Source organism: Haliotis asinina, chromosome 7, assembly GCF_037392515.1.
Source record: "Haliotis asinina isolate JCU_RB_2024 chromosome 7, JCU_Hal_asi_v2, whole genome shotgun sequence".
NCBI lineage: Eukaryota > Metazoa > Mollusca > Gastropoda > Lepetellida > Haliotidae > Haliotis > Haliotis asinina.
In genome coordinates, this window is record NC_090286.1 from 21,075,197 (window position 1) to 21,095,566 (window position 20,370).

Sequence of the window (20,370 nt, forward strand, 5' to 3'; positions counted from 1 at the left end):
ATTATAATGTACCATTGCACAATCTTGTAAAATGTGTTACCAGCTGTGTAGACTCATTACCTGGAGAGGTATTGACACAAGCCAGTTTTGATTTTTTACCAATTCAGATTTCTGTTGAAATGAAAATATGTTAAAACCACATCTTTGAGTAGGTCCAACTGCACTGACTTGATTCCATGAATATGAAGTGTTTTATGACCTGGGAATGCAGTACAGGATCCTAAGCCCAGTACTGTTCTTCAGAAACAGAGAGCATGAGGTGTGGTAATCCGATTTCACTGTATGCCATTAAGGGAGTACAAGTTAGAGAAATGTTATTGATTTGGGTAACTGCTTTACAGGTTTATGTCTATGGGAGATTACTGAATGTATAGGTGTGGCAGATGAATCACTGACCAGATGACCAGATCAATGATAAAATAACTTTGACTATTTAGTACATGTAATCAACCCTCTTTGTGTGTGTACTTTACAACCCATATTACAAATCTGTATACTTGGGGGAGGTGTGACATTAACATTTGAAGCTCAGAATCTGAAGACTTTATACTTTAGTATAACTAACCATGACAGACATTTCTGTGACAATTAATCAGTTTGGATTTTGGAATCCCAACAGCAGCCAGTTAGCCCCATCAAAAAATGCACAAGGACTACATTGTGTCCTCAGGCTTATTCTAATGATATATACAGTGAACCTACAGTGTACATATGACACTGTCTCAGGGATCCCAACCCTAATGATCAAGACAATGCATGAAACTCCTGTAAAGAAAATACTACAGCACAATCCCTCATGTCATTGCGAGGATTAAAGATTTTTTTTAAAAATATAAAAATCTGAGATGACCCCTGACTTGAAATGCTTCTCAGTACAATATATCTAAACAATGCCGGACATTTCGATGCACCCCACCCGCCTGCTTTGACGATCACTATGCTACCATCGCTTGCAATCACTTAAAATTTCATCTAAAGATGATCATGAGTGATTGCCTATCAATCACCACTCGTGACATCTACCAGTTCTACCATCTACTTCTTCAGTGTTATAGTCCCAGGACCAGGTGTGTTGCCAGGCCCATGAGTGTGTTGGAAATATTTTGTACAGTGACAATCCCAGACAGTGATATGTGTTGATGTCTGGTTTGCATGAACCACACAAACAGAATTGTTTTTGGAGTATGGTCAGTTTATAACTGTAATCTGCAACATATGCAACACCTTTCTATGTATGATACCACAATAATGTGGTCACTGATCATTGGTGTGAAAAATTTACTATCAACTTGGTTGAGACACTTGTGTTGGGAATTGGCTGAAATCTCACAAGTGATGATTGCTTCATTGCCAACGGATAATCATCGAAAATTTATTGGTGTGATAAATTTCCTGGAGTCTTTAAGAAATATTCTGTCATTACTTTTCAGTTTGTAAACTGATTTTTCTTAGAAATAAACACTTTTTCAGGCCTTGAAAACTTCAAAGATATATTCAATGTTCATGTTCACTATCCAGTATTTGTGATGTGTGTCATTTTCCCAGGATTTGGGTCAGCAATAATATATACTGATATACTGTGCAACATTTTGTATTTGTCCACATGCCCTCAAACTACAGCACCTACACTTAATAAGTTCCAGTTACCATGGTTACTGCTTACAACTCTTACATTGGTCTAAGACTAAGACTAAGACCTTGGCCCCGTTTTACCAACTTCTAGTAAGGCTAAGATCTCATATCTTTTCTCATAACATTCTAACATAGAATAATATGCCATGGAGAAAAGTTACAAGATGTTAGGCTTACGCGAGGATGAAACGGGGGCCCGTTGATGCAAAATCAGTAGTGATCCATCTGCTTGTAGCAAGGATAGAGGATACTGACTAGGGACCTCTCAAATAGTAGTTAGTTTAGTTTTCAACACCTTTAGCAATATTCCAGCAATATCATGGTGGGGGACACCAGAAATGGGCTTTACACATTCAGCCCATGTAAGGACAAGCAAAGACTGGACTACTGCAACGCCTTTTCAGATAGGAAGGCCAGTATTTTGAGAAAGTACCCTCAAGAGAGTCTGATTTCAATATCAGTTTTAGGTCAGAGTGCATGTATTGCTAACAGGTGCACATTCAAGATATATGACTTGTGTCTGTTGATAGAAAGTTCAATACTATAGTGTTTGTTGCCAAGGGATTTCAACACAGTCTATTTATGGTTACCTCTTACATACTGAGGGCTAGAAGTGGACTCATGGTATCAAATGTTAATAATTTATTGGTGATGCTTCAGTGGTAGATACCAGTTTCTCAACAGGCTGCTTTGCAAAATTAAACATTCATAATTTTCCTTGGCAGCTGTATATGCATTTGTCTATGTTATAATGTATTTTCAAAATGTAAATATCATGTGTTGGTAATATCGATGTTCTTATCTGTAGACAAACAAGGAGACGTATGGTATAGAGACATCATGGTAACAGGAGTCGTGCAGGTGCAGGTGTTTATAGTGCAGTCACAAGTAGCAGTTTTTACCATAAAAAAGTGACTCAGCTGAATACATATGTAGTTTATTTGTCTTAAATAATGGTTGTTCCTCTGACATTGCCAGCTGCCTGTCACTATCTTTCCAGATAGGAGACACAGATTTCAAAAAGTAAGTCCCTAGAAACCATTTCCACAATAATGATATCAATTTCTGCTGTAGCACCTGTCACCAATCCTCCTCCTGTAAGAAAGAAAGTGGACATATCTTACATGCAAGACCAAGTTGAAACTGATATTGTCCCATGAGATGTCTTTGCAACTGAAACTGATGGTGATTGATTGCCCTGTATGAACAGATTCATCATAGGTCTGCAACAAAGTGCTTTCACTTCTATTGATCTGTCATCAAGAAGTCCGCAATTGATGCATGTAGTGAGAATCATCATTATATCATCCCTTTCAGTCAATGAAGGTAGATACTAAATGAACATTAATTTGAAGTCAGATTGTCATTGGAGTTTGAACAATTGCTATCAAGTATCCTTTACATCATGGTGGTGCTGCAGAGTTTATTCTTGTCAACATCATCATGTTATCATGTTATTCTCACTATTTTCAAATCCTTCTCATTTTCAAATCACTATGTAATACAGCTGCTGATTACTCATGGTGATACATGGTGATGGTCCATCACAGATTGTTCTGAACAGCATCACTTGTTGGATACAAAACAGAACCACAGGCCACATGACACAAAGACTAGAGCTAATGTTAATTAAGTGTTCAGGGAATGAAAAGCTCCACATCACCCTCTCTTGCTCAGCTCTTGTTCATAGTAAGTGATGATTTAATGTATTGATTATTATTGTAAAACACATACCCAGTCTCATGTGACAATGTATTATATGATGTAAATTTTAAGTGCTAGATTTCAGGCAGCTCCAAGTTGGTAATTATTAATGAGAAGACATATAGCGCTTGAATTACTGACCAGCTCACAACAACCAGCATCGTTTGTGGGTGGTTGTTCAGTTTCGTAACCAAAAACTATAGTTATTACTTACACAGCAAAATATTTGTATTGTGCACAAACACTGTAGTACACATATCGCTGCAATTCGGCCTGTACTCTATAACATTTGTACCCAATGGTCTGAGACCTACATGAACTGAATTATACACATGCTGTCGATGTGTTTACATCAGCTGGCACCATGGTTTCAAGGCATACTTGTTTATTAGGATTTCCAGGCTGTTGTTGGAAGGTATCCTGAACTTTTGACAGCTGACTTTAGTCTGTCATTTGCTTATAGTGTGAGTAGAAAAGTTGTTAAGTGTGGGTATATGAACATTGCTTGCATGCTTCAATACTTGAGACTCCCAAATGTGATCAAGACAACCAGGGGCTCAGCATAGATGGACAGATTTCTGATAAATACAAAAGTTATTTGCAGAAAGCCAGAATGTTGATTTCAGGAATCATGTGAATTTGCCACATTGATTGACTCAAAGGGGTTGAATGTATTTGCATTGGAGATTGAAAGTGAGATGGACTATTTATGAGAGTTCTATTCATATACTGATAATGCTGTATGTTGATAATGGTAAAGTCTGTTGTAATTAGGATAAAGGCCAACGGGAAGCATGTAACTAAAACAATCCATGTTGTTGCAGTACAAGCCTAGCGACCGGACCAGGCCACAGGGAACTTCTTTGTGTTATTGCCACTGCTACATATTACGGGCCTGTAACTAGGATTCAGTATTTCAAGAAGTACATGTGGCCTGTGACTCAGCAAGATTTGTATGCCATTTCAGTTATCTAGTTTTAGTATTATGTGTGGCAACGCAGACAACAAGCATTTGTCATGTTGTGGCATATGGGTTAAAACTTTCAATTGTTTGATTTTACCAACTTCCAGACTTACTTCATTTTATTATTCACATTGACAATAATAATGACCACAATAAATGGATTATTATCTGATTTTCAGAAAGAAAAAGAAAATAAGCTGCTTTGTTAGGTAACAACTGCTGTTGTCTTTTCTTACGTCAACATAATTTACCTTCCTCTTTTCTCAACATAATTTACCTTCCTCTTTTGTCAACATAATTTACCAACAAAAATATTGAAAGTAATGTCTTCATTCATGGACCATGGCATGATCAATAATCTATCAATATTTAGGTAACTGTTATTGATCTCAGTGATCTCTATTGATAACCCACTCTTATAGTTCCAGTCTTGTTCACAAAGATGGTAACTCAACTTTCATAGTCTGTTGTCTCTCTTGCCTCAGGATGTGTTGATCTGTCCAGTAATAATTCACTTTAGAAATACTGGTGATTATAAGTCTTTAGCTGACTTTGGCCAGGTGTTGCAAAAAGTGTAGGGAAAAGGGCCTTGACTACAGACTCAAATCAGGATTATGCCTTAATGAGTGGATGAATGTTTTTGAAATCTTCGTGAACTACTGAACCAGTACTGTCAACTCTAAAATATCATGAGTGTGTTGCCATAAGTTTTTAATACAGAATTGCTTTTGATTGTCAGAAATAGCCGGTGCATTGTACACAGGCAATGTCCGTGGATCAACTCTGGATCAGTGTGAGGTGTTACTCCACTGACAACCAGTATCATGTCTCATGAGCTTTTTGTAATTATGATCTGATCTGTTGGGTGTCTTTGCAGTTCCTTAGGTACAGATGCACTGATTTGCAAAGCAATAAAAACATCATAATCATACAAATATTTATCTCTTTCTAGATTTACAACCTTGGTATGAATATTAGATAAGATACAAATATGCTGTAATGCATCAGATGAGGATAACATGAGATTCACAGACAGATTAACACCTGATACAATGAGTGATACACCTACCAATCATGTGTCAGCTCATGTCTTTATTCAGGGTTAGAAACACCTGTTTGTTTAGAAAGGTAATGCATAATCTTGCATTATACAGTCAACACAAGCTAGTGTGAATAAAGCTTATGTGGCAGTTGAAAAACAGACACTGGCTGAAAGAGATACAAACAGTCTTTTATTTGTTTTTCCTCAAACATTTTGAAGCTGTTATGAGTCATCAGCAACCCTAGATGGCATAAAAGGCGACTATGCTTATAAGAGGATCAGATGGTCAAGCTCACTGACTAAGTTGACACATGTCAACATTCCTAAATGTGCATATAGATACTCATGCTGTTGATGACTGGATTGTCTGATCCAGACTCAATTATTTACAGAGCGCCACCATATAGCTGGAATATTGCTGAGTGCAGCATAAAACTAAACTCACTCACTCACTGTTGCATTATGCACTTGGGCTGCCTAGCAAATTGACATGTGAGATTCATACCAGAACCAGACAAGTTAAGTGATCCAAGATAGAGTGGAGATGAACTAACCTAGTAAAACATCAATGAAACTGAAACCTTTTACAAAATACTTACCAGACAATTAGCTCCATATCTAACCCTGTAGAAGCTATAGACACATTGACATACAGACTGTCAGAAGCATTTTCAATTCCACTTGGAGGTACATGGGTCTTGAAGTTGGTCAGGGTCGATTGTTGGATCAGACTATTTACTAATGTCCAAAAGGGAATTTGTCCTCCTGAGTAGAAACATCCATTTTATGAAATGGATTTTGTGTTTACTGTTATTTCCATCATGATTTTGCATGGCAGGTTTTTTTAACCCTTTGACCTGTCATGTTGATATGTAAGACAATCTACTTTTATCTGTCATTTGACAGTTACCATTCATTGCTCTTTAAAAGCAAAATAAAATGATTTGTATGTGACTGAATCTAATTTCAAAGAATTCCAAAGAGCTCTGCACTCATTTTCAGGAGTCAGTAAAGTTCTTTTACTAGTTTTTGCCAACTACATTCAGCAAGGGAAATGTTTGGGTTTTTTTCTTTTTGTAAGAGCAAAGGTCTACTGCAAAAACTCCAAACAAACCAGGCACATCTAGGAAACATGGTAAACAGTTGATGGTGCTTGCATGCTCATTCTCCTGTAATCTGGAGCTTATCCACCGGGCACATTGTTAGTCAATATTAACCATTGATAACCTTGCACTCATCAATACACTTGTCAGTTTAGACCCAATTATGGCATGACGATAGCAATGTCAGGTCAAAGCCCACTCAGGAAACATGTTTTCTTCACAAAGGTTTATGTTCAATGTGTGTGGCAGTACTGAGATTATTTCAGAAACTGTTAACTGAAATGGTTAAAGAATGTAATCAGTGTTGTGGGTCAGCATTGTGATAGATTGTCAAGAGTGTTGTTTGTCCAGAGAATAAATAAACTTTCATATATATGTATGTCATGCAAGGCCACAGAAATCTGTTAATTTATCTATACTTTAATTCCATTATCATTTAGATATCAACATAACTACAAAATATAATATTACTGATGCATGATAGTGTGTGCTGGTATGACCAGTGCTTTGTTGACGATAAAAGCTGATGTATATTCAGTATTAGTGCTCTGTAGGCACCAGAGTTCTCCCATATTAGTTTGGTTCAAAGGACTTGGTTCATGGCATATATTTCAGATGTAATAAATCATGATTTGTAGCCTCACCTCACTATTCTGTAGTACTGCTATGATGTTTAATGCCAAGATTCCCATCCAGGATTCGAACCCGCACCCTCAGAGTCAGGCACCTAATCGCCAGCACACAAAGTCAGCCGCCTAGCCCGCTCAGCCACCGCGACTTCCACAAAAATGAAAGTCAGACAACTGGTAGTTTAGACTGCGTACTTTGTGTACCCCTCTGATAAGTGTAAATTGGCACGGCTCCCATGGCCGAAAGCTATGATTACACGATGCCATTTAGGAAGTGGTCAAATGCAACATATGTCATATTTGGGATTTCACCTTCTTTTGGTTGAGTCCCATCCAGGATTTGAACCCGCACCCTCAGAATCAGGCACCTAATCGCCAGCACACAAAGTATGCAGTCTAAACTACCAGTTGTCCGACTTTCATTTTTGTGGAAGTCGCGGTGGCTGAGCGGGGTAGGCGGCTGACTTTGTGTGCTGGCGATTATGACATATGTTGAACTTCTACAATATCAATCAATGATGTGTAGTGCCAAGTTTCCATAGTCCATCATGCTCCTTTCAAACTTTGTTCAGATTTTCTGGTACATCAGACTATTATACATTATATCATGATGTTTAGTGCAGTTTCTGTTTCATCTTGCCACTGTGATGTTTAGTGCAGTTTCTGTTTCATCATGCCACAGTGATGTTTAGTGGAGAGTTTCTATTTCATCATGCCACTGTGATGTTTAAAGGAGAATGTCTATTTCATTGTGCCACTGTGATGTTTAGTGCAGAGAGTCTATTTCATCATGCCACTGTGATGTTTAGTGCAGAGTTTCCATTTCATCATCCAGCCATGATGTTTAGTGCAGAGTTTCTATTTCATCATGCGACTGTGATTTTTAGTGCAGAGTTTCTGTTTAATCATGCCACTGTGATGTTTAGTGGAGAGTGTCTATTTCATCATGCCACTGTGATGTTTAGTGCAGAGTTTCTATTTCATCATCCAGCCATGATGTTTAGTGCAGAGTTTCTATTTCATCATGTCACTGTGATTTTTAGTGCAGAGTTTCTATTTCATCATGTCACTGTGATTTTTAGTGCAGAGTTTCTGTTTCATCATGCCACTGTGATGTTTAGTGCAGAGTTCCTGTTTCATCATCCAGCCATGATGTTTAGTGCAGAGTTTCTATTTCATCATGCCACTGTGATGTTTAGTGCAGAGTTTCTATTTAATCATGCCACCACTGTGATGTTTAGTGCAGAGTTTCTATTTCATCATGCCACTGTGATGTTTAGTGCAGAGTTTCCATTTCATCATCCAGCCATGATGTTTAGTGCAGAGTTTCTATTTCATCATGCGACTGTGATTTTTAGTGCAGTGTTTCTGTTTAATCATGCCACTGTGATGTTTAGTGGAGAGTGTCTATTTCATCATGCCACTGTGATGTTTAGTGCAGAGTTTCTATTTCATCATCCAGCCATGATGTTTAGTGCAGAGTTTCTATTTCATCATCCAGCCATGATGTTTAGTGCAGAGTTTCTATTTTACCATGCCACTGTGATTTTTAGTGCAGAGTTTCTGTTTCATCATGCCACTGTGATGTTTAGTGCAGAGTTTCTGTTTCATTATCCAGCCATGATGTTTAGTGCAGAGTTTCTATTTCATCATGCCACTGTGATGTTTAGTGCAGAGTTTCTGTTTCATCATGCCACTGTGATGTTTAGTGCAGAGTTTCTATTTCATCATGCTACTGTGATGTTTAGTGCAGAGTTTCTATTACATCATCCAGCTATGATATTTAGTGCAGAGTTTCTATCGCAACTGTGATGTTTAGAGCAGAGGTTCTATTGCAGCATACTGCTTTGTTTCATGCAGTTTGTTTTACAATATTCTGCTCTGATGTTTAGTGCAGAGTTTCTGTTACATTATACTGCTATAATGTTTAGTGCGGCATATTTTGTATTCAGCAACATTGGTATGTACGTATGTATGTCTTGATTCTTCTTAATGTGATATCCCATGAACTGTTGTACCCATTGTATTCAAATTTAGTGACACCCTCCATTGGGGGATTATGCAGACACCAGTTGATCTGGATGACCTTGAGCTTATTATCAAGGTCACAACGACTCACTGACCACTTTTCATACTCTTGTTAACACAACAACTCAAACTGTTTTTGATGACCTTGATCTCATTTTCAATGTGACTATTACATTTTTGTTCACTTTTCAAACTCATGTTAACACGATATCTCATAATACATTGCAAGCAATGTCCTCAGTTTTGTCGAGAGCCTACATTGGGTGATTGTGCAGATACCAGTCATTTCATGCATCTTGTGTGTGACCAAAAAGTAAAAGTAGTGAATATGTTATAAATATTACAGTCTTCTTTAGTGGCAGGGGACATTGCCAAAATAATTTTGAACTTGAGTTCAGTGGCAGTTTTACATAATCTTATACTGATTATAAGATATTATTATAAGGTATGATTCAAGATAATATTAGGTATTGATGTTACGGACTTCAGTGACAGTTATCTGTCAGCATTTACCATAGTCATTTTGGATCTTTAGATGCTTTTAAATCATTAATAACTATTCCACAAAAATCAACTCAACCAGTATCTCCATTACAAAGTATATTCTTTTCTTTGTTACAGATTGTGAACAGTTTTGAGGAACAAGTGGAAAAATCAAAGAGCTGCCAACAAAGGCCTCTTATTTACAAGATTCATACCATGGCAGGGAATACAAAACAAAATCCTGTGATTGTTGTCACTGCGAAATGAAAGATATGCCGACCAATGGAGAGACTTCCGTGGGCAATGACAACCAGCGCTCCAGTGTGGAGTCAGGGGTGGAGGTCACAGCCAGCTCATCTCAGGGTGGGGATGAGGTACAAGAGAAGCGACCTACCCCATATGAAAGACTTTCTTATGATCTCAGCAATGACAACAAGTGTATGAAAGAAATCACCCTTGGGAAGAGGATAGGATTTTATAGGATACGAGGAGAACTTGGAACTGGCAACTTTTCCCAAGTCAAAATGGGAATCCATGCCTTAACTAAGGGTGAGTAGACCATGCTATTGTGGTTGCAGTTGGACTTTCATTAACCCAATCTTCATGATACCAATCAGTAATAAATCCTTCACGTAATTATGTAGAAATGTATGATGATTTCAGACAAACAAGATGTGACACTTCTGTCTTTGAATTGTGTTGCAGTAAAGATGATGATATAGTATTTTTTAGTGAGATATTGACTTCAGTTGATGAAGTCAAGGTAATCTGTAAACCATAAACTATATCTTTCCCTCCTTGATGCATTTTCCGGTACAAAGCATATTTTGATACTTATCTGCATGTAGTGCTAAAGGTTGTTGTTCAACCACTTTGTCTTTTAGGACTTTTTTCTTACAGTTTCATTCAGTCATATTTACCTTGATTTACCTTTTTTGCTTGATGTGTGTCAAGCTAAACTAATTAAAATATTTTCTTTGAGTGGCATGTTTAGAAGTTGGTGAATCAGATCAGGACAAACTTTATGGAAGAGCAGCTTCTTTATTCATGCGAAGCAATGTTTCAGTGCAGCTTCTTGTATATAGATATAGGATATTTATATAGATATAGGATATTTATGTACCACACATATCCACGCACTAGTGCATTCTCAAGGCGCTGGTATTTTTCCTCGATCACTGGATGTCAATCTCAACAGCACATCGTATTTCAATCTCAACTCACTGGGGACACACAACTCTTGCTGCCACTAGGCGCACTAAGTTTATTGTGGCTCTCTCATCCTAACGAGGTATGCAATTGACACCTGGGTGGACTGGGACACATAGTCACAGCACTTTGTCCAAGTTTACTTCACATTGTTGTGCCCGCAATTAGGTGTATGCACATTGTTCATGTGGCCACCATCTGCTCATATACCAACGGATTCATGGGTTCTTTTAAGTGCACAGGGTTGTGTACTGTACACTAGGGGTTGTGACAGCACTGAAAGTGCATGCGTGCGTGCGTTTTTTTTACTTGAGGGATTGCATAAAGAAGCCAGTGACAATTCACATGAATCAACATCTAGCTTTGTTGTGTGCCAATTTGATTAATGTTCCAAACAGACAAGTCTTCTGAACATTGCTGTCATTGTGTACAAATGACATTATTTTCCAACAACCATCTAAATGATAATTCATACTGATGTCATCACTTGACGTCCAGCCAAGTTTGCTTCAAAGGTCAGCATCAGTTTGCAAATCATTTTGATACTGCCGAATGGTCTATTGCTCAGTTTTAATACTCCTGTTTATCATGGCTTTTGTGTACTGTGAACCTTTTTGTTGCGTTCATATGACCTTCATTTCATCTCAGCATGTCAGGATGTAATGGCTGGATTAATTTGACAATATATGTTAGAACCCAGATGGTTGCCATGGAACATATTTACCCAATATCATCATGTGTGTCACAGTTTTCAATCAAGGTCAGTGTACACGTGTATGAGAGGAGGACATGAAGCCAAACAGCTCATTGGGGAATAGATCAATATGAATAACTCTGCCTGCAGCACACGTGTCACTGACTGTGGCAGGATTTGACACATGGCATGATCAATATCAATCACTCATGTAGGTACACATTGTCTAACACATTAGGGTCAGAGACATGACCAATGAATTGACTGCATGCCTCACTGCACCATTGAAACATCATAATTATCTCCAACTCGCAAGATTACACATCCAGTTATGAAATTTCATGTTACATTTGAATATATGTATTTTAAGAAACAGTGCAAATTACATTTCAGTTGGGAATTCAACATACCATATGTGCCATACTGATGAGCATTCAAATTTTATCTTTGAGCTGTAAAATATCTTCTTTTCTTTTTTTTCATACAGTCGTTTTACTGTACAATATTCAAAAGCTGCATTGCAAGGAACAACCAATGGAACTCCTGAACATTTTAAAATTCTACAATATCTGTGTAAAGGGGATGGCTGAAAAGTTCTGCAGCTAACTATAAAGCATGCACCTTACATACTTCCTCAGTAGTTAAATGTTTTAAATAAATATTTTCCATGTTTGCATGCTGTATTTGAACTAGGTACACACGTTTGCAGGCATTAAAGTGTATTCTGGGTTGATAAATATGGACAAAACTGTCCTCCTGTATCCCACTGCAAGGCATTAACTACAGCAGCAGTGGACATGGTGTGGACAGTGGACATACTCTCTCCTTTGCTACAGTTTTGTAGAGGGCTGACCCTAGTGATATTGTAGAGGAATCCTGGGTTCAGTAAAGTCAGCTGCAGACTAAACCATGAAGCATTGGAAGCATTTTCGGTTTCAAAGAAGAATCCAGTGTCTGTTTTCTGGGATTCCAAAGTAATCCTCCTGGTTGATTATGCCCTGAAGCTTTGGATGTTTATGTTGTCATGGTAGCAGTACATAAATGTGGCTTTGAACTCTTTGGATTAGGTGAAAAGCAATTAGCAATTACAGATGGCACATCCCTACTTCCTTTCTCCTCCTCCCACCCCCTACAAGGTCTAGAGACGATTTCCATGAACATGATGAAGTGCATGATGAAGACTAAGTTTCCCACAATTACATTCAGATGTTCAACCAAAGACACCTGAAGCATTTAGCTGCCGAAAAACAAACACCCGAAATTCTACTTCCCTTTCACGAAAGGTTTATCTATTGGCAAACTGACTCTGGCTCCTGGACTAGTGCAAGGTTACATATCATTATGACAATTTAAATTTTGAAACAATAAATGTTGATTGTGTTTTCATGTGCAGACATTGAGGGAAATAAAATATTGTTTTCAATTGCAAAAGTACACTGCGTGTAAGATGAAAAATCATAGATGAAATCCTTTGTACTCAACTTTCCATGCAGTGTGTGTTGGGAGTGCAGTTGTTCTTTACCTTTGCTAATCAGTTCTTCATGGTGTAATGTTTAGGTCATGATTGCATTCCACTGATGATTGTCCATGTTCAAGTAGTGATTCTGGTTCTGAAGACAGGGTGTGACAAGTAAATCCCTCCTTTCTAGCAAGTGTGTCACTTTAAATGCAGCGCAGGATTAATGTGTCATCTGTGAGACAATGATTACATGGCCAAACAGATCTAATTTAAAGAAGCGTCATTCTACTCATAAGGAGCAAATTTTCCTGTGCTGTGAGAGCTGGTTCAGCTGTGTGTCATGGAGCTTCTGTCAGTAGTCAGTACTAGTCACAAATGTGGTTTTGTATGAAGATCCTTTTAGTCTCACACTCTTTTACATGTACCAAAGAGTGAAGAACATTCTTAACTTAATCTTAGAATTAATCTTATGCTACTATTATGCTTATTCTTTTCAGAAAAAGTTGCCATCAAAATATTGGACAAGACCAAGTTAGATTCTAAGACACAGCGATTGTTGTCTCGAGAGATTTCCAGTATGGAGAGACTGCACCATCCAAACATTATACGTCTTTACGAGGTTGTGGAGACCCTTGCAAAACTGCATATAGTCATGGAGTATGCTTGTGGAGGGGAACTCTTCACTAAACTGTCCAACGAAGGCAAACTGCCTGAAGCTGAAGCCAAATTACTTTTTGCTCAAGTCGTCGCTGCTGTCGAACACATGGTGAGGATTATGAATTGTCTGATGAAGTTGTATTACAATAGATCTGATCTTTCCCATGGAAAAAGCAAGTTTGACATTCCTCATATTTTCTTAATTAGAAACAATATGAATCTAATATTGTATGCATTCTTCTATGTTAAGAAATGCATATTATCATGGTAACATTATCATGTTTGTGTAGAAAACAGCAGAAAATCTGCAATAACAAGTTTTGCCAAACAGCATATAGCCTTAACACTTTGGTAATCAGAGAGTGTAAATGTGTAAGACATATTGCCCCAAGTTGTCCATGCATTATGATCATATGTATGGGATTCTAATGGGGTCATATTCTACTTCATATTGTGATCTTGTATCCAAGGTACATACTACCCAAGTCAAGAATGACAGAATCAGTGCATTTAACCACACTGACTTAATGAATATTTGTACATTCTTCCAGATAGATGTGTTTGATACATTTTCTTTACGTGATGGTATGCATGGACTGCAAGCAGAATGTGAAAATTGGTATCATTAGCAGCTCTTAGTGATGTCCACATTATCAAGATACATGATGATCGACAGATAAACTGGTAACTTCACTGACTGATGAAGATGAATGAGGTTGATGAACTGACTGTGTAACAACTTCAGCACTATACTACATCATCCACTTGCTAGTGTTTATGTGGAATGGCAGTTAATTTTGTATGAAAGTGCTCCCCCCCTCCCTTCTAATACAGTATATTCCCATGTATGTCCATCAACCAGGATTGAGATAAACAGTAGCAATAGAGCATTATTTCATGGGGCTGGATTAAGTGTGAAATACCAAGGTGTCAGTATACCTGAGTTTGTTTTCAAAGTCATTTCTTTAAATACATAGGTATAAAGTTAAAGTTATAAAACAGGTTAGCAACATGCTATGGTAGATATTTTCAGTGTGCTCTTTGTTCCACTAACAGTCCCAGACCTAGTAAAGTTATTCAAAGTACATGGGGTCAGTGTTCCTCAAGGCAACATTCTTCATTAACTCCATGGTTACCTTCACCTGAAAAATAAAAATAGAATATGTAATATTAATGTTATACATAATCAGGGAGATGTGTCTTGTTGGATACATTACCTGTTTTGGAGAAACATTATTGTTTTTAGAATGGGATTTGTCATGATGTATTTTATGGGATTATAACTTGTTTTAGTGTCAACATTGATGTAGTGTGTTCCCCTTCCAATCATTCATAGGAGGAGATTTTGCTGGACAGGTGTTCTTCATGTGTCCCAAATTAATTATTGACTAAGAAATATTATGTGTCCTTGATAAATTCATGTTCAATTAGTCTCCCCACAAACTTGAATGAATTTGAGTTGTAGCTCACTCAAAATGCAAAATGTCAATGTAGAATATGTGACCAAGACAAATATTCAGTCCTTGATGACTTCAAACAACAGCAGCATGTCTGCCTGGCAGCGCTACCTGCAAATATTATGTTAATCCTGTAGGTGTCAGCCATGCAGCACACTCACTATATGTAATTAGGGTTGATGGTCAATGGTTTGTTTATAGCGTTGTCAACAAGATTTCTACCCGTCGCTCAATATAATGTAACTACAGCTAAATCATTTAGTATGTAGGTCACCTGATTTACTGATGCAAGCAGCCATGTTCAGGGATGTCCTCTGGTACATAACAGCGCAATATACTATGTTCGTTATCTTTAAAATACAGATAATTTTATCAGCTGCAAATGAGGTTCTCTGTGATCCTCTTCATCGATGTCCTGTCCCACATTCATAATCAAATTATAGATCAGCCTCTTCACAAATCACGAGTGGGTGTACATCGAGAGACTTCATCAAGTCAAGCAGTCATCAAGTGTATCAGTGTTGGTAATTTTGTAAATGATTTCACATGATATTGGAGTGACAGGAAATTTGTTAAGATATTACAATAAATATTCAGCCATCCTTCATTTGTGAAACTTTAGCATGATCGATCATTCTTTAATCATTGATCACATGGCCACTATCAAGCCAGATTGAATGAGAACATAGTGACGTCATTTTTATGTGTATTAATTATGTAAAAATTTCAGTAATGATGTCTGACTAATAGCTTTCAAAATTATAAGGTCATGTTCTTGTCAACAACCAGATTACCTTTACATTTTGTGTGTAACTCATTGTCAATTTTAGAAAGGAGAACATTTAATCCATGTTATAAAGCTTTAGTTCAGCATGTTTATTGTGATGTAATATTTATTTCAAATATATTGTCAAGAAAAACTGAAGCAAATATATCCAAGAAAGCCCACGGAAGTCTAGAAAATTTGGCAAGTCTAGATTTCAACAGCTTTTGAAAATGAAGAAAATCTCAGTGCTCATTTTCATTATACAGTCATCCCTCACAATAGCGTGCTTCGTGATAGCACAGATTCGGTTAAACCGTGTTGTAATCCGTGGCTCGCATAAAAAAGTTGAACTGCGATCACACCCCTTCACGAAATCAAAAATAGCTCATCAACAAATCAGCTGTTGCACCCTGGTAAATAACGTAAACTAGTGAAATTCAGTGCGGATGGCAACTGACAGTGTTTATCGTATCCATTGTGTTTCAGATGCTTAAAACATGCAGGGTTTCTCAATAATAATCATACCAACATCATAGTAGTAACTTATGAAAGACAAGACATGCCATAAGTTTAATGTCGACAAGTACTTACAGTGTTGGCTGTGATGCCACACACCACGCCATAGCACGATTAAACACAGTCATCTGAGAACGTATGGTGTCAAAAACACATTTTATTTGATTAAATTCAATCCCATTTTTATTCATTAAAACTTTTGACAGAAACAACAGAGACACGTGAGAGAATGTCATTACCTCATTCCATATGCATACAACTTCAGCTTACCATATTCGCACCTACCACGATAGCACCAATTTCACATTATTCTTAGCAACCACAAACAGATTACAGCCTCATAATCCATGGATTCCAAGACCAACGTTAGTGACGCATTGAAGTCATTTTTAAAAATTAAATGGCCTACATTTTGTTTTTTGCAGTCAAAGTTGCAAGTACTGCGGGAAGTCAGTGGTGACTTGTCAAACTGTCTCCTACATAAAATGTATCCAGACACGGCCTGCGTTCATTGTTATGTTAAATATGTTGGCAGAAAACTTGCATCATATACTAACCCAATAGCAGTATATAATATATTTGTTACAATAACTGCTTAATATATTAAGTATTCTGATGATGGAATGGAAATTTTTTTATGTAATATTATCAGGTCGTTTTTACCTGAATCAGCGGTACATTGGACCAAAACATCTGTGCACAGCTGATCGCTATTTCTAGCTTAGTTGAATAACAGGTAGCATAACAGGAACAACTATCAAATTATCATGTCTAGTGATTCTTGATTGCAAATTTACCGTACATATATATGTTTTCATTTTCAAAGTTTGTTTATTTTCACCTTCGACAATACAGTATAGTTTTGACTGGGCACAATACACGAAATAGCAGTTTTGTTGTGTACTTTGAAAATACGATTTTACTTGGCCTTTGTTCCACATTATGTGATAGGTACTATAAAGCAGATGTCTAATAATGAGGATGTCATTCCTGGAGCCCAAGACCCACGTTATGGTGAGGGATGACTGTATTCTAGTTTTTTAAGTATGAGCTTTTTATCTGTAAAATAGTTTCATTTCAGAGACTAGTTGTTAGTCAAGGAGTACTGTTCCAAAGTTACACCATTTGTCATGTTGGTTTTGTTTTGGCTGTACATTTGAAACTGTCCCAACAAAATGTGGTCTATCATTGTGTTAATTTAACCTTGATCGATGCTATGCCAGTGTAAATGTATTTGCAGTATAGTAATTGTTTCAACAAGCATAAAAACGTATTCACTCACTCACTCTTTTAACATAGACGTGATTTCTACAGTTGAACATAAGGAAAGAAGTAAGTTTGTTTGTTTATGGCAAAGATTATGAAGCGTGATATGATCAACACAACAGGACTGAAGTGCATTTCACTGTCTGATAGCCTAGTCTAACTCCAAATCTTAACACCCTTGCTGTGCCCCCTAGTCATGCTTATCATTCAGAATCATGCTCCTGCTAAGTCCTTTCCATGAACTGCAAGAAGGCAGAAGTGTGTTGGTACCACTGAAGTTGGTGATTGTTGCATATTGATCAAAGAGTGTGCCAATCATACCTCTTTGATCCTTGAACAAAGGTTCCAATCTGTCTGGCCGCTGTTTGAATATCTGTTTGATCTGAGTGCTTTTGCAGTCCAAGTAAGACTTTTCATCTTTAATCATGTCTTGATGAGTCCCAAGGACATATAACAAGTCTAATACTTTCAAACAGGAATTTACATTTTTTGCTTCATCCTCCCACATGTGATTTAGAGAGCAGATCAAATAACCAAATATTTTAGGACTGAGATAAATTTTAAATCTATTGTTAAATCTTCAGAATCTAATGATCAAAATTAATCAACTGAAATTTCGTTTAACTGTAACAGCTACTTAGCAACATGCTACTGATCAGTGTTGTGGAGGCAACTGTTTTCTGTTTGTTGTCAGGTGACTAATAGCACTGTGAAATGTAAAACATGGCCAGCTGCCAGGGATTAACTTGCACAAGAGGACATGGGAACAAATCTTTCATGAAATGTTTATGGGGAAATGAATCTTAGTTTTGACGTTCACCAGTGTCTACTTACTTATGCCATTACTGTAACTAGGTAATAGTTTGATGGTGCAGCTGGACACAGTCTTCACTTCCTTCACACACAAAACTGTTTCAAGAGTTTGCTTTATGAGCAATGTGAGCAAATATTTTAACATTTTTATCTTATAAGAAAAGGAATTTTTTTATGGATAAGCAGACAAAAACATTGCTTTAAAATCATGTGCTGAGTTTCAGTATGGCATTGCTAAAAGTAAATATTTAAGTAGCTTTGTGGTTATATCTACTATAAGGCAACATATTTTTTAAAAGGGCACTGATCTCTGGGTTCAACGTGCCAGTCTATTGCTTCCACTTAGATCTCATTAGCTGGCATGAAACAATTTGCAAAGGAAGCAAATGAGCAACATATGATAACTGAGATTGACTTCGATCAAATTTCTGTGTTTTTGTACCTCAACATTGAATAGTATCTGGTAAAAAGGCCTTGTCAAAAGAATTTTTTTTAAAACATGTGATTTGTTTGATGCTCAATCAATCAATTCATTCCACTCCCATTTGGCATTTCTCATGTTGGGGTAATTGCTCAAACTGTAGATTTAGGTGTGATACAGCAAATGTATTATGTAATATGGACATGGAGGTGCATCAAGAGAGATTGATCAAAGGATTAACCGTTCCTACATTGATTGATTAATCACTGTTATCGTGTATTGTGGATTTGTCAAATGTTAATGTTTTTGTGTTAAGGTTTACTAATGGTGATGGAATACACCATATCCTGTCTTAAGGTAACAGCATACTTTGTACAGGTGATCACCTAGAAATACTTAGAGTGATTGACATTGTTGCCTGGCTAAATGATATTTTGAAGAACTATTAACATCAGATCATGGAAATAATTGTGACATGTACTATCTTGGCTGAAAATTAGACTTTATGCCAGTGTAACTGACATGAAACAAACACATGTGAGCAGTTGAATGACTGTCAGGAGTAATGCTATACAGAAACATTATATACAGGTAGACTTTACAATGCAAGGTCATTAAAAGACATATGGCATGGTTTCCTTGTTAGCTGCAGATGTATGGGATATTGTCCCATCATTTGGTTATTGACGGATACATTTGGCAAACAAGTTAACTTGGTATTCATAGAACTTTTTGTGTTGTAATGTATAATATTTTCATTTTGCTTTCATTCATTAGTTCTAGTTTTGAACAGAATCCTTCTACTTCATGTGTGTTATCATTCTGAAGTTCTTTGTTTGCAAGAAAGACAACTCTAATTCAAGATTTTCATGAACCTTTTTGTTGTAGGCATCTGTGTGTGAAATATGATTTACTTAAGCAATATGTTATTCAGTGTTAACATTTTTAGTCATTGGGAGATGAAATGTAGCTTTTATAGTGTTTAGAATTCTTGAAAAAATACATAGACATTCTTAGCAGTCAGTTTGCAAACTAGCACAACTGTCATCAGGTCCTTAAGATGAAACTACCTTGTCAATCAGTGGTGAGTATATGCCCAGAAGCTATCAATTACGCTTTACAGGTGGCGCAGTGAGGTTACAAACAAGTCAAGAATCTCATCCGAGTACCCATTGGAAAAACAAAACAATAACAAAAGCAACAGCCATTTGCAAGGAAAGGGTCCAGATCAGTGCACCTTTAAGGGAGAAGAATTTATAGACATAACTTCTTTAGTGTAAGGAACAGGTTTCATGGCTTTTGTTTGCTCCTTTATCATTTAAAAGAAAGCAGTTCTTCAGTTAATGACCACATGTTAGTAATGGATGCGCTAAATAGCAGGGTTCTCTTGTTAAAGTTTCATCTCTAGAAACATATTTCCTTTGTTTTATCTCTGGAAACTTATTTTCTTTGTTGTTCTTGCACATACATATAGGATCTCCCTGCCTCAGCACTCATTAACCTCATTAGGAGTAAGCACATACGCCA

General features: G+C 37.0%; 1 protein-coding gene across 1 annotated transcript in view; it reads left to right on the forward strand.

The window, feature by feature from the left end:
• The window catches only part of LOC137291649 (serine/threonine-protein kinase NIM1-like), a 32,837-nt gene that overhangs the window by 7,998 nt on the left and 4,469 nt on the right, over positions 1-20,370 (forward strand). The window contains exons 2-3 of the mRNA XM_067823065.1: positions 9,724-10,134; positions 13,445-13,713. Of these exons, the coding sequence (XP_067679166.1) occupies positions 9,849-10,134; positions 13,445-13,713 (555 nt within the window). The 5' untranslated portion in view covers positions 9,724-9,848. The remainder of the gene's footprint in view (positions 1-9,723; positions 10,135-13,444; positions 13,714-20,370) is intronic.